This window comes from Sturnira hondurensis, unplaced genomic scaffold (genome assembly GCF_014824575.4).
Source record: "Sturnira hondurensis isolate 20B ecotype Veracruz unplaced genomic scaffold, ASM1482457v3 Scaffold0014745, whole genome shotgun sequence".
NCBI lineage: Eukaryota > Metazoa > Chordata > Mammalia > Chiroptera > Phyllostomidae > Sturnira > Sturnira hondurensis.
In genome coordinates this window covers 2,763,316-2,778,286 of record NW_028087376.1, presented here as the reverse complement: position 1 = coordinate 2,778,286, position 14,971 = coordinate 2,763,316, and the positions used below count along the sequence as shown (strand labels likewise).

The following is a 14,971-nucleotide window of genomic DNA, read 5'->3' as shown; positions in this document are numbered from 1 at the left end:
GGCCCTCGCTGTGCCAGGTACTTAGCATCGCGTGATTAGATTTTGCTAGTGTTGAGATCCCACGGGGTCAGCAGTAGTGTCTCCATTGTAGGGCTGAGGAGGGACCGGAGATCGGGAGCGACTGCAGAGAACACAAGTAGGAAGGACTCGGGCGGGTGCAGCCTGGTTGCGGGGGTAGAGGCTCCGACCAAAGAGGTGGCAAAATAAGGAGGAAGTTGCACAGATTTGAGATCTGTTTTGAAGGTAAAACTGACAGGATTTGCTAATGGGAGGGAGTGAAAGGAGAAAAATGAGAGAAAGAATAACGTCTAAGTCTTTGGCTTGAGCCAAATCAGGGTATCCCGGTGTCTTTTCCCACGCCGGAAGGAGGGACAGGCGTGTGAGTGGGCAAGTTAGGAGCTCTGTCCAGGGTGGCTCTGAGCAACCCCACACGCAGGTTTGGGTAGTGGGCTCTGGAACTCAGGGGAGAGGTCTGCGTGGGGATGCAGGGAGACTAGCACAGCCCGCAGAGGAGGCGTGCCCCCATTCTGAAGGCTCTGGGAGCCCGCAGCACAGGCGGGAGTGAGGGAGCACGCCTGTGACTTAGATGGCCCCCTGGCAGCCCTGCAAGGGTAGGCGAGGGAAAGGGCCAAAACCGACTGTGGAAAGGCCTGTTGTGGACTTGCCTCTGTCATCTGGGCTCCAGTGATTGTCCTGCTCCACAGGGGACAGCCAGTCTGTCTCTCTCCCCCTCGCGCTCTCATTCTTATATGCCCCAGGCAGGGTCCTAGCTCTCGGGAACCCTCTGAGAGGTGGAGTCCCACTTTCAGGGCACACATCCTGCCTCCTCCGTGCCTGGCTGGGCAGCCCTGGGCAGCCCTGGGCAAGTAGCTTAACCTCTCCCTGCTTCAGCTTACTCCTCTGTAAACTGGGTGTGAGGATGGTACAGACTTCGTAGAGGTCTGGAGCTAAGTGACCTGAACTAGGAAAAGAGCATAGAGTGGGGCCTGCCACCCGAAAAGCCCTTTCCACATTCTAGCTACAGTTGTGGTTACAAGAACCTCATTATTATCCCCACTTTACAAATGAGAAAACAGGCCCAGAGAGGTAAACTACTTGGCCAAAGTCATTCAGCTAATTAGTGGCCAAGTTGGACTTAGGCTCCGTCTGACTCGGGAGCCCACGTGTTTAACCTTATTACTCATAGCTGGAGAGCCACAGAGCTTTGTGACCAGCCTCTCTAACCCTCCTGACACGGGAGCCCGGGGCAGGCAGGGCCGTGTGCACAGGCCTCCCTCTGCTGCTGCAGGCCGTGGGGTCACGCTGACACTCGGTGCGGGTCTCCTGGTGAAGCCGGTGGTCCTGCACAGGAGGCAGGCAGATGGGTGTAGAGGTCAGTGCTTCCTGACTTTCTGCATCTACTGACTGAAAAAGTTATGATGGTCTTTTAGAAGAAAACAAATTCAAAGTCAGAAACAACTGTTTTTAATTTGTCTTCCTTTCACTCTGATGAGAGCCGTGACGTGTGAGCACCACGAAGAGTGAGACGTCACAGAAGCAAGGGGCTGCCTCCCTGAGGGCAGGAACCACTGGGGTTGATCGTTATTTATCGGCAGTATCAGAAGCATTGTTCAGTACATAGGTATTTTTTTAAAGATTTTATTTATTTACCTTTAAAGGGGAAGGAGAGAGAGAGAAACATCAATGTATGGTTGCCTTTTGTGAGTCCCCTGCTGGGAGTTGGCCTGCAAGGAACCAGCCTGCAACCCAGGCATGTGCCCTGACTGGGAATCGAACTGCGATCCTCTGGTTCGCAGGCCCGTGCTCAATCCACTGAGCTACACCAGCCAGGGCTGTACATAGGTATTTTAATAGCCATAGTAGCACCTTGCATTTGGAAATTGCAGTACGTGTACGAGTAAGACGTTTGTTATGAGATGCTTTATGAAAAAATGCTCACTGGAAATGGGGTTTTGCAGACACCTTGAAGTAACTCAGAAGCCCCAAGAGTGACTAGTCTAGACTTTTTGGAACCCAAGCAGAAATGTATTTTAAATTGTGAATGAGCTCCCTTCTGTTCTCTTCGAGTAAGGTGAACCAGGGTGTAGGGTGCACCATCTCAGGCCCCAGACCAGCAGCTCAGGAGCTGGGGGGCCATGCAGCATGCATTCTGTCGGCAGGGCCCAGGCTTCCAGGGTCCGGGCTCCCCCAAGGCATGCTCAGAGCCCGGCACACAACAGCCCACCCCGCCTGGTGGAGCAGCCCAGAGCTGCTTCCTCGGAGGCAGGTGGGCTCATCAGTTCACCCTTTCCTGGGAGCTGAGATCAACCTCCCTGGTGTGTGCCTGCTTTCCTTGACCTTCACCTCCAGCCAGTCAAGGGAAGCAAGACCCAGGGAGAGTGTCTCCAGCTGAGAGATGAGTTCTTGGTGCATGACCTCACAGCCTTGGATGGTTTATACTATCTCTCAACCTCAGTGTCCTCACCTGTGCATCGAAGGGTCAGGTGACATGAGCCACGAGGTACTTTCAGTTAATAGTTGTGGTTGACACCGACCCCACCAGCAGCGCAAAGGTGCCCATGTCTGGAAGTGTTTTGCTGCGGGTAGATCAGAGATTCTTCGTCCACAAAATACTGCCAGTTCACACACCGGTTCCTCGTTATTTGGCCCTGACACAGTGCCACCTGAGGGAGGTGCCACCAGGGGCTAGCCCTTGCTTTCTGCCCTCAGAGACACTGAGCCGGCCAGAAGCTCCTCAGGACCACTGTGCATTAAGGAGCCCAGCTGGCCAAGGGCCCATCTGGCCTGGCATCTTTGGGCCACTAGGTTTGGAGTGCCCCCTGCGGAGCAGAGGCCAACACTAGGCTTCCCCAGTGTCCTCTCTCCTTAACAGAGACTCTCTCTGCCTTCCTGACAAGAAAATGTACCATGAGGGGCTGCCATTCTGCTGCCCCAACCGCCAGGGGACAGTTGGAAGTGATGCCACCATGGACCCTCCCTGAGCCTGGCCCTTTAGGAGGCAGGGCCATGAGGTTGGTGAGGCCAGTCTGGACTCAGACTGACTGCTCAAATTCAAGTTGCCAGCCCATCATTTCCCAGCTAGGTAACCTTGAACTGGTTACTTAACAACATCCATGTGCTTTAATTTCCTCATCTCCAGAATGGGAATAACATTGTCACTGGCCTCTGAGCAAAGTCAATGAGGCTCTAGGCACAGGGATCAGAGCAGTGCCCGACACAGGTTATCTACCCAAGAAACGTGAGCTGTCATTTCCCATACCTCCATCATCATCATTGTTTTCAGAACCCTGCATCTCCCCGCCCCCTTACCCCCAACCCCAAGTCAGACACACCACTGGGCCTGATGGGCGGAGTGAAGAGAGGGCAGCTGGGCTTGGCCCTGCCTTCCTCCACATCAGCAGCTCAGGACAGGCCGTGCTGCCTCATCAGTGCGTCCTGAGTCCCAGGAAAGTGAAAAGAAGGCCTTCCTCCCAGGAGGGTCGTTTTAACTAAGAATGTGGCAGTGGCCCCTCAGGGGGGTTGTTGAGCCAAGAATGTGGCAGTGACTGCCAGGCCCAGGGCGCTCCTTTATGGCTGGGCGCCCTGTCGCTCCTGCTGGGGAAAGGGACTCGCCAAGGCCTGACCTCAGACTCGGGGAGCTGGGAAAGGACAGGCAGCAGTGGGTGTCTGTTCACTCCCCAGTGTCCCTGGGCTCTGGCTTTGGTAAGGCCTCAGCCGTGGGAGGCTCCTCGAGCTCCTTCAGCCCCAGGATCCCTCTGGCCCCCGGAGAAGCCAACAGGATGGGGAAAGTGGGACCAGAGATAAGACAGTAAGTTGATCCTGGCAGGGAGAGGGAATGACTAGGAAGTTGTCAGAGAGCCCGCACACGTGGCCGCCCGCACACGTGGCTCCCCGCACGGGCCACGTGGCTGGTCTGCCACACTGTCAGTGTGAAGTACATGCTGGGTTTCAAAGACTGGGGCACCAGGGGAAAATATTATCTTCTTAGTGATCTTTATATTAGTTTTATACCAGTTATATGTTGAAATGACCATATTTGGGGTATGTTAGGTTAATTAGAATGTGTCATTAAAAATAATTTCCACTGTTCCTTTTTACTTCTTATTTTTATTTTTTTAAAATATATTTTATTTATTTATCTTTAGAGGGGAAGGGAAGGAGAGAGGAAGAGAAACATCAATGCATGGTTGCTTCTCGTGCATCCCCTGCTGGGAACTGGCCCCTGCCGGGAACTGGCCCCTGCCAGGAACTGGCCTGCAACCTAAGCATGTGCCCTGACTGGGAATCGAACCATGATCATCTGGTTCACAGGCCCACGCTCAATCCACTGAGCTGCACCAGCCAGGGCTCCCTTTTTACTTTTTAATAGAAAATCAGAGCACGTAAAATTCCATATGTGTCCCACATTATATTTCCCTTGGATGGTGAACGTGAGAAAGGCCGAGTAGGACGGTGGTGGCAGCGTGTGTGTGTGTGTGTGTGTGTGTGCGCGCGCGAGCGCGTGTGCATGTGCTGCCTGACTCCTTTGTCCGTGCGGCACTTCCCTGTCTGTCTGAGGCTCTGAAGGGCCTAGATGGTGGATGTCCTCAGCTGACCACAGGAACTTCCAGCCATGAGGCTCCATGGAAATCTCAGTGGCGGCCCTGGCCGGAAAGGCTCAGCCCTTTCTGCCACCGGAGAATGGAAGTACCCTCTGTAGCCCCCAAAATGAGCACCGTGGGGAATCATCAGACCATATTAAGTAGCAGTTCCGTTTAGCACTTACAGAGCTCAGAATTATGCCCTTTAGGAATTCACATCAAATGAGCCTCAAAGAGGCTGCAGGCGAATTAGGAAAACACAGGCATGGAATTCCTGATGCAAATGAATAATTGAGCAGCCTGAAAATATCACGAAAGACCATTTTGTACTGGCAGCAACTGAAGTGCCTGGCCCAGTCCTCGCAGAATTGCAGCCCCATCTGCACCAGGCGTGGCCCCTTTGCACGAATACCAGGCGATGCACTGCCAGGAGAGCAGTGCATCCTCAGGTCTTCTGCCCATCCCGTCCCCATCTCTGAAAACTCCAGTCTTTGCCTGGGCTCCGGGCTTCGGGCAGAGGGTGGGGATCGGTGTCCCAGCAGCACCCTGCCCTCTTGGGGCTGCCCAGCAGGAGACTCTGCCTGGAGACCGGCAAGGCTTTGGTCAGTGAAGCCGGGAGCCTGTGCCCCCCAGGAGCAAAGCCCATTCTGGACAGCTACACTTCCCAGAGGCAAGAAGCCGACTTCCCCAACTAACAACTTCAGAGCTTCTGAGGCAGCTCCCAAGGCTCCTCAGCCAGGCTGAATGCTGGGCTGAGTGCCCTGGAGTATGACAGAGAAAAAGCCATTATCCCCGTTCTCACTTGAGAAATGTTCGACGGGGGCCTTGGGGAGGCCCTGTGGATGGCAGGGCCTCCCCCTGGACTTTCGGGATGTGGTGGTTTTGCTTTATCACAAAGGGGCTGAACTGAATGACCTTGCATCCCTGAGCTCTGCTGGGGCCCAGCTCAGTGACACGGGAGAGGTTTTCTGCTGTCAAAGCTGGGTAGTGCCGGTAAAGAAAAGGGCAGTGGGTGGGCACCCAGCAGCCTGGCCCTCACCCCGCCATGTTATCACGGAGGGAGAAAAGCAAACCCTCTGGGAGGTTCTGGTACAGGGCCAGGGCGGTGCTGGGTTTGGTGGGGAGGCTCCAGTGGCCTCAACTCCTGGTCTTGCCCACAGCACGGAGAGGGCCCCAGTCGCCCTCCACCTTGATGGGATCGTGCAGGTCCTGAACTGCCACCTCAGTGACATGGCCATCGGGATGATGGCCAGGATTGCCGTGCTGAAGTGGCTTTACCACCTCTACATCAAGACCCCCCGGAAGGTGAGCTCCCAGGTCCATGGGCCCAGTAGGTCCCTCCAAGCCAGGGGCCTTTTCCATTCCCACCTTGCATTTCAAGGGCCTACCTGTGCTTGGTGGGGTTTAGATCACTGGTTGAAGTTCTGGGGGAACCATGGTGTGCAGAGGGGTGACAGGTGCTTGAGGAGCCCGTGGTGTCTGGGAGAGCAGGGGAAGGCGGTCCGGGCAGGGGCCCCCGTCTGAGCTGAGCGCAGGCCTGGAGCGAGGGAGCACTCACGGGCACCCTCCTCTCCACTCTGCAGATGTTCCGGCACACGGAGAGCCTCTTCCCTATCCTCCTGCAGACACTGTCAGATGAGTCCGATGAGGTAGGTCCACAACACCGCTTCCTGTGACAGTGGCTTCTTGGCCTCCCTTTTTGAGTGACTGATGGGATCTTGTAACGGAGAGGTGCTTGTTTGCTGTTCTCTTAAATCAGCACCCAAAAATTGCCTTGTTGCTTATACCTGGTAAAGTGCACCCTTTAGAGCAGGGGTCCCCAACCTCCGGGCTGCAGCCCTGCACCATTCAGGGCTGTTAGGAATCAGGTTGCACAGCAGGGGGTGAGCTTGAAATGTAATGCACTTGAATCATCCTGACGCCATCCCTCCCACCCCACCCAGTCCGTGAAAAAACTGTCTTACCTGAAACCAGTTCCTAGTTCCAAAAAGGTGGGGGACCACTGCTTTAGGGGGAAAGCTGTGTTTGCTGCTCTTGGCTTTAGGAACAAGGACACCATCTCTGTTGGCCCTTCTCAGGAGACACTGGGGCAGGGCATCTGCCAGGCAACTCCTGGTCCCTGAAGGCAGTGGAGAGTGAAGGGGGGAGCACCACTGTGGCTCAGGTGTGTGTGTCTGGCCCTGCTTCACTGCCTCAACTTGAGCAAGTCACTCCTTGACTCTGTACTTCCTTTCTTCCTGTTGAGTGGCATGGTGACAGCACATGGGTTGTGAGAATGAAATGCTCTACACAAGATGCTTAGGTGCCATGCTGGGCGCACACTGAGCACTCTGAGTGCTGGTTGTGTTGTTCATTTCAGCTGGACGCCATTTGACCTCGAGTTTGACATTGGATCCCTCAGCTTTGCTTTGTTGGGATCACCAAGAGCTGCTGGTGCAAAGGGGAGAAGCTGGCCCAGATCCCAGCAGCAGAGTAACCCTGAGTGGGAAGCTGGCCAGGAGTTGGGCAGAGCTGGCCTTGAGTCCCTCTATCATCTGGGGGCTCCTCCAGCCACACGCTACCTTTCCCCACACCATTCCATGCAGCACCCCATTCCATGGAGTTAGGGTAGGCAAGTTCTTTTTCAGGGGCAGGGTTTACAGCTGGGCGTTGCCATTCACCAGAGTGGCATCCTGTCTGTCTGTCTATGCCAGCTCTGGCCACACATCGGATGCTGCTGCTGCGCCTGGCCTCCTCTTCTCCCCCCTTCCAGGTTCCGGGCGGCCGTGGGCTGCAAGCAGAGCTGTAGTCCTCCGTGGGCAGTGGGAACAGGGGGGTGGACAAGGCCTGGAGGCTGGGAAAAGGAGAGGGGCGTGGCTCACAACTTCCTGTGGACTGAGGCACCACAGTCCTCCCTGGGCTTGGACCAGGCTTGTGTGGGGCCCAGGGAAGCTGTCCTGCAGCCTAAACCTGTGCTGGAAAGAGATGCAGACAGGCAGATGTCTGCCTCTGGGTCCTCTAAGGTACTTGGCATTTCCAGAAAAATCCAAAACAGATGGTCTGGGAATCTGCCCTTAGCCCCTCCTGCCTGCCCACCACACACACACACACACACACACACACACATGCAAGTACACACACGTGCACACACACCTCTCTCCCTCTCCACCACCCATTGGAGCAAGAGGCCCTGGTGGACTCGGCCCAGTTCTGCCCAAGATCTGAGTGGCTCACTGCACAGTCACAGCCCTCATTTCAGTACAAAAAGGAAGAGAACTTTGCTGATTGGTTCCTTCCCTAGGACTTCACTGGAAGCAGCTGAGTTTTCAATCCTTTAAATTGACTTGTTTAATCCCATCCAACTCTCTTTGCTCGCGATTGGTTTTGTGTGCGTGTGCATTTAAAGGGAGGAGATGCAGTCCATTAAACAGCTCTGTTCAGGCTGAGGCTGTGCACACCCCATTTGCTGGAGCTCCAAATGCTGTCTGGGCTTTAGGGCACATCTTGTGGGTCTCCGGTGTGGGTAGGGTTGCAGCTGCTCCTGGGGACAGTCGCAGGGGTGGGGGAGTGCTGCTGTAACGGAGGCAAAGCCCCTGCTTTCCCGTCTCTGGGGGAAGGGTTTGGGGACCTCAGTAATCAGTGGGGAGTCCTGCTCTGCCATATCCTGCTGCTTCACCAGAATCACATTCCGAAGTGTCCCCTGCCCAATCTCTTTGGCGACTTTGAGGGCTTACTGTGTACTTGGCAGTGGACAGACAGCCACACACAAAAAAAGTTCGTCTTCTTTTGCAGCTTCCTTTCTAGGATATCTAGAAAAAGCTCTCTGCTGAGTTTTCCCATCATTTCCAAACACAGCCTTGATATAAAATCAGAGCTCCCTGGGGTGCAAGAAGACCCTGAAGGCCATTCAGTCAAATCAGACCACAGCCAAATAGGATAGGGGGATGTGGAGGAAGGCCCCTGCCTACTAAAGGCTTCACAGAGTCTAATGGATATAACAGCCCCTGCGAAGGTCTTTTCTTCCAGCCTGGGGGCCTCGCGGCCCTGCCTACCCCATGTCTTGGATGATTCTTCGTAACAGCTCACCCATGTGGAGTCGTTACTGTGCCGGGGACTGAGCCGTGCCCTCACTCGCAGTGCTCAGAGAGGCCTCTGCCGTTCTGTGAGGAGTGCTTTTCCCCAGGCCTGGGGAGGGGACGGAACTTGCTCACAGCTAGGAAGTGGTGGGGCAAACTCCAGACCAGACCTCTTTGAGCCTGGAGCCCATCCTTCTCATCACATAGCTACCGTGCTGGTGTTTCCCCTGTATGCCCTGGCTACCCTTGTCGGAACCAACTGGGGAGACGGGGAGCTCCTGTCTCATTGAATCATCATGCCCGTTTCTGGCCACCTTCTCTTGTTCCACAAGCTCTTGAGAAGAGTTCTGCTTGGTGTGGAGAGGGGTGTGTATTCCGAAAAAGCTCTCCCTTCAGACTCCAGACCCTTTGTTCACTTTTATTGTTGATTTCTAGAAACTTTTTATATTGGGGACATTAGAGTCATCATCTTGTTGCAAATGTTCTCTCCCAGTATGATTGTGGTAAACCCACGTTTCTCACCCTTGGAGAGCCACTGGCCTCGGGGGACAGACAGAATGTACGCAGGTGTTAATGATGTAAGAGCTAGGTGCTGGGGGGAGGGGCAGGCAGGGCTCCAGGGACCGAGCTCTGCCCCCCAGCATGTCCCACAGGCCCATTGGCACGTGGCCTCCTAGGGATGTCTTGTCTGTCATTGTTCCTCGTTCTGTCCCGGTGACAGCGTGGTAGTCGACACCCTTCTGGTATCTTCGGTTGTCTCTGCTTTTCCGTTGTTCAGGATGAGTGGTAGTTTGCTTGGTCCCGCCTGCTCCTTGCAGACTATCAGAAAATTCCTTTCGTCAGAAAGAATTTGCAGGTGTCAAATTGGTATTCTTGGCACCAGAATAGAAATCCTTCCATTAGCTAAAGATCCAATTACGTGTTTGTAAGTGACATTGCTCCCTGATTCAATAGCGTGGAACGCAGGGCGCATTCTCAGAGCTTCCTGCTGGACCCTGGGGGGAGTTGGGACTGCCCCTCCCCCTGCTGGGAGGGCGCTGGTCCAGGAGGCACCTCAGGTCAGTCCCTGCCCCTCCCCCACTCCCAAGCACAACTTCCTCCCATCCCGCATTTAAACTCCTCAGGGTGTAATGGTGCGTACAAGTCATTATATACCTGCCCGAACACACAGAATGAACACCAGGAGTGACTCCGAATGTGAATGATGACGGCGTCACTGTAGGTTCATCGATTGTCACCACCATGGCGGGGGGCGTAGATGATGGTAGAGGCTGTGCAGGGGCAGGGGCATGTGGGAACTCTGCACAGTCTGTTCACTGTGGCTGTGCACCTAAGACTGCTCTCAAAAATAAAGCCTCTTTAAAACAAACAAACAAAAACGTAGAACTGAAAAAAAAAGAACTCAGCCTTCGAAGGGACCTGGAAGGAGCCTGGTTCTACCCTGACTGAACGTAGCTTCAGATGGTTGGCCCCCTGCCCTGAGCCCGAACCCCCACTTCGCCCCAGGGACCGGGGGCAGGGAGCGCCGCCTCCTTGGTTTGAGAAATGGGTGGTAGAGTCTTAGGGTACTCCTGTAGGTCGTACTGGGAACGCTACTTTTGGTGTTTTGTGGTTTTGTTGTGGTTTGGAGTGGTGCTCCGTTCTGGTGACATTTCCTCTCCAGTGGCCAAGCCGCCTGGTGGTGCAGAGCGGGGGCTTTGGGGTCAGGAAGTCCCAGAGTCCAGTCCCTAGCTCTGTCACTAATTAGTTGGTTGGCCTTGAACAAGTGGCCTAGCCTCTCCAAGCCTAGCTTCCTTATTCGAAAACCAGAAGTACTGGTGGAGCCAGCCTCCCAGATTTGTGGTGAGGATCAAAGGAGACCGTGGGAGTACCACACTGCACACAGGGCCCAGCACCTGCAAACAGGCAGTGAGCGTGGCCCCTCTGAGGCGGGTAGTCTTTCTGTGAGAGGACCTGGCAGCAGACACACGGAAATCAGAAGATGGGCCCCGTGGTGCCCCAGAGCCCTCCTGCCTCAGCTCTAGCAGGAAACGCCGGAACGGAAGCTAGTCTCTGTCCTGTGTCCCTGCCTGCCTGCAGGACCACTGTGCAGATGGGCAGGGCGGGCAGGGTGTTTGGGGGCTCATCACCCATCTCCAAACCTTGGAAAAGACAAAGGGAATGACAGCAGGCAGCAGGACCGGCGCCGTTCTCTGTGCGTCCTCCCATTTGAAGCCTACACCCCTGGCCTCCAGCACCCCTGAGGTGGAGCTGCCCAACGCAGAGTGACCCGTTGTCGGCCCGTGGTGGTTGTTGCATCGCAGGTGGAAAGGCTCAGCTGGCCTCCAGGGGCGAAGGAAAGGAGGGAAACGGCATCCTTGGCAGAGGGCCTGCATCAGGGCCTCTCGCTGCCACAGACTCTTGCTCAGGAGCAAAACCTTCAGCTTCCGTCGAGATCCAGAAGAGCTCTGGGAACAGCCTCCCCAGATTGTGCCCAACATCTCAGACCTAGGGTGTCCTGGACACTTAGAGCAGATGTTCCCCACCTAGAAGAAGCCCCTCTTTCTCCTAGTTTCAGAGTAACCACAAAGAGAAATTGTCGATGGGAATTTGTAGCTAATGTGACCCAGGCAGAAGCAGGAGAAAGGGAATGAGGACCACCTTTCTAGAACAGCTGGGAGGGTAGGATGTGAGGGCCTTGTTCATGGCAGTGCCTGCATCTGCGGCTCAGGAGCCCGTGAACGGCACAGAGAGCGCGGCCGATGTCACACCCAGTGTGCCGCGCAGCCGTGGCTCAGGAAGCCAGGTCATGGGGTGGGTCTGAGCAGTGATTTGGAGGCACCTACAAAAGTCCTGAAAGTGCACCACAGGAGGAGGGGCATACCCTGTCTTCAGGCCCACGGTGCCTCTGAGAAGGGCGCAGACCCGTTGGGCAGGAGCCCGAGGGCTACTCCAGCCTGTGCTGAGTCCTGAGGGAGGAGGGGCCATGAGCTCTTTCTTCTCTTGGGTGTAAAACTCTGCCCATCAACCCACTCTGTCTGAGGGCACTCAACCCCTCCCCACCCCCGCCCAGCAGGGGGCTGGAGGGTGGAGCTGTATTTGAGGGATGGTTGGCTTTGGGGGAGGGGGCTAGGACTTCAGTTGTTTTCCTGGTCCAGGTCCTAGGAGAAATGGCCCAGAACTGAAGAGGCTTTCAAACCTCTCAAAGGAGAGGGGTTTGGCTGAGCTGATTGCCCCAGAGAGACAGGTTGAGCCTCATGCAAGAGACCAACAGGACGGCTCTGGGGTTGTCCACTCCTGCTCCGCCGGCTGCCTGAGCCTGGCCCCCAGAGCAGACTGGGGCAAGCTGCCTTTGGCTTCCTATCTCGGGGAGCAGAGCCCTGTTGTCCCATTGTGTCCCCTGACTTTTTTCCCAGGGACACTTGTCACTTTGGTCTGGTGGATGGGTCACCTGGGTGCAGAGACTCATCTCTCTGCTTTTAGGGGATTTCAGTGGTGGCGACAGGGACTTCAGCATGGCTCCCACCTGGGGGAGGCCCCACACCTGAGAGTTGAGCGGTGAGGAATTGTGGGGAAGGCTCCGAGTCCCCACAGGTTCATCTTCTGATGCACAGTCCAAGGTGAACGGGGCTCCCGGAGGGAGGGCATGCTGCTGGAAGTCGGCTATCCCTGTGTCTGCCCCAGAAATGAGGGCGCCCGCTTCATTAGCGGTCCCTTTGTTTGAGGGCAGCTGGGAGAGCCCACGACAGTCCATCCGACAGCCCACCCACCACCCCCACCTGGCTTTGTTCAGAAACCGCGGAGGGCGCCGTGTGCGACCCCATGGGTCTGTGGGAGGAGAGGGCAAACACTGAAGTGCATGAGGCAGCTACACTGTTCCGAGTACTTTGTATCTATTGTCTTAACGAGTCTGCCAGCACTCCTGCAGTGATTTTAATTTTCCCCAGTTTGACATAAAAGGAGATTTAGGCAAGAGGAGAACTTGCCCAAGGTCACTCCTGCAGAAGTCAGAATTGAGCTTCATGTCTGTCTGATTCCAGAACATCTAAAGCCCCACACAAGGTCTGACCTCACTGCAGAGCGGGGGGGGGAGGGGGGGGGCTCACTGGGTTGGGACACTGCTTTATCCAGGCCAGCCCCACCATAGTTTTGGCGGCATTTTTCCTTGGCTGGGCTACGGTGCTCGATGCACCTTCGCTCTGAGCAGTTGTCCCCGACCTGCCCTGGGCGGCACACTGACCTGGGCCCAGCCCCTCCAGGAGGACAGGCCTCCAGTCCACGTGCCCAGCTCTGTGGGGCCAGCAAGTCCACGGCATCTCCTTTCCTCATCTCCTTTCTTCCCTAAAATTCGCTGGACTGGATTGCGTCGGCCCCATCCAGCTCCAGCTTTGCGCGGTGCTGACTCCCTCCCCAGAATACCGGTGCAGCCTGCTCAAAAGTGGACGGCCTCCCGTAAGAATGGGGCTTGTTTCTCCTTCTCACAGCCTTGCCTTGGTTTTTATTTCATTCCAATTTTCATTCCATCTACTCTCCAAGACAAACCAAAACAACCCAATTCCAAAGACTTCTTCGCCATCAGCTGGCATGGTTGGGCCAGCTGCCACCCCAGAGAACTGAGGGGTAGATGTTAGGGCCCCAAACTGGTCCTCCTTGCCAACAGCCTGCCCCAGGTGGGGAGATGAGCTGGGCCCCTGCAGGAACGTCCCAGAAAAGAGAGGCATGGACTCTTTCCCTGCTGCCACCCTCTGGGGGTCCTGCCAAGGACACGGAACCCTTGTCCACTCAGCTCTCCCTGTGGCTGACCTGCAGCAAGAGAGAGAGGCAGGACCCTAGTCACAGTCACCAGAGACACCAGGGCGCCCACAGCCCAGCAGAGACGCTGGCGGTCACCACTAGGGGTCCTGGGAGGACTTCGGTCTGAAAAGAGCCCTGGGTGGGGAGGAGGGGGGGCAGCAGGGGCTCAGTCCCGGAGTCACGCCTGGTGGGAAGGCCTCTGCTCTTCTCCTTCTTCTGTGGGTCTGCACTTTGTTTTTCCTCCTCAGCCACCCTCGAGTGGAGGGAGGGCCCCCAGTAAACACAGTTGGCCCGGCAGCGTTCCACTCTGGGAAAGGCAGGTTTGTGTGCCGGGTGTGTTTCTGGTATTTATCGCTGTCTGGACTCCTTCCACTGATGAGCAAGTAAGGACCCAGAGCCAGCCCAGTGACTGGCATCAGTGGATTGAGCTGGGGGGTGGGGGTGCCTGCTGCCTGGCCCACCGGGCTCCTGATGAAGACAGAGGTGGGACTGTGCAGGGTGGGCAAAGGGAGGCTTGCTTCCCCAAGTAGGGCCCATCGGCACAAAAGTGATTTCACATAGGGCAGCTGGTCAGGGCCCTGCGGCAGGGCTGCCCCAACCAGGGCTGACATCCGAATCCTCTGGAGCTTCTGAAAATGCAGCCATGTGGGCCTCAGCCCCACCCCCCTGGGCTGTTCCCTTAGGTAAGGCCTTGTTGCCTGGGCACTGGTGCTTTGTACAAGCTCCCAAGTGATTTTCTTGCCCATCTCTGGTTGAGAACCATAGGTAGGGACCAGTGTTAATATCCTGCTGGAATCCCAGGGCCCCGCCCAAGCTCTCAACCCTGCTGTCCTCCCTCCAGAGGCCTCAGGGCGGTGGCCCGACCAGAAACCCCTGTTCTCACCCCTCACCCTACTCTGTTCATGGCATTGTCAGAAACTAAAATTTTTCCCATACATTTCTCCCAAGATGTATGTCGATTTTTTCTCCTCTGGCAAAAAATGCCACAGCTGAATGAGCTGAATTCCCCAGACAACGTCCTGTGGACGGCCCTTAAGGCCACGGTGCGGTCAGGTTCGGTGAGCCCAGAGATGCTGAGGTTTGGTCATCCCCACTGCGGACAGGAATGCCTACCACCCAGCACTGGCTTCCTCCCTACTGGAATCCACAGCAGCAGCATGGAACGTGCAGGGTCTCGGTTTATCTGTATAGGGCCTTCCAGGGCAGTTCTCCTGTGTCCCCCACTCCCCCAGGAAGAAGCCCAGACTCAGAGAGGTGAAGTCAGCTTGGTCCAGAGCTCAGGTTCGATGCTCCATGAAACATTATCACACACCCCCACATTCCTGCACATCAAAGCCAGCTGGTCCCCATCCATGTCAGTAGTCCCCTGTGCCCTCTTGTAGCCCTTGTCATGCTCTGTGGGGATGGAGGCTTTGTCCAGCACACAGTAGGCACTCAGAAACATTTTAGGAGAAAGTGAACAAATTGGTGGGAAGGATGGAGAGCTGATCCCACTGGGCATGCCCCACGTTCCTGGGTCCTCCCCTGCTGGGCCTGGCCCTGCAGAACAGATGAGAAGCCTGG

General features: G+C 55.8%; 1 protein-coding gene across 2 annotated transcripts in view; it reads left to right on the top strand.

The window, feature by feature from the left end:
- Positions 1-14,971, top strand: part of VAC14 (VAC14 component of PIKFYVE complex) — a 93,117-nt gene that overhangs the window by 26,616 nt on the left and 51,530 nt on the right. For both annotated transcript variants that reach the window (XM_037063678.1, XM_037063679.1), the window contains exons 11-12: positions 5,741-5,885; positions 6,164-6,229. In XM_037063678.1, the coding sequence (XP_036919573.1) occupies positions 5,741-5,885; positions 6,164-6,229 (211 nt within the window). The remainder of the gene's footprint in view (positions 1-5,740; positions 5,886-6,163; positions 6,230-14,971) is intronic.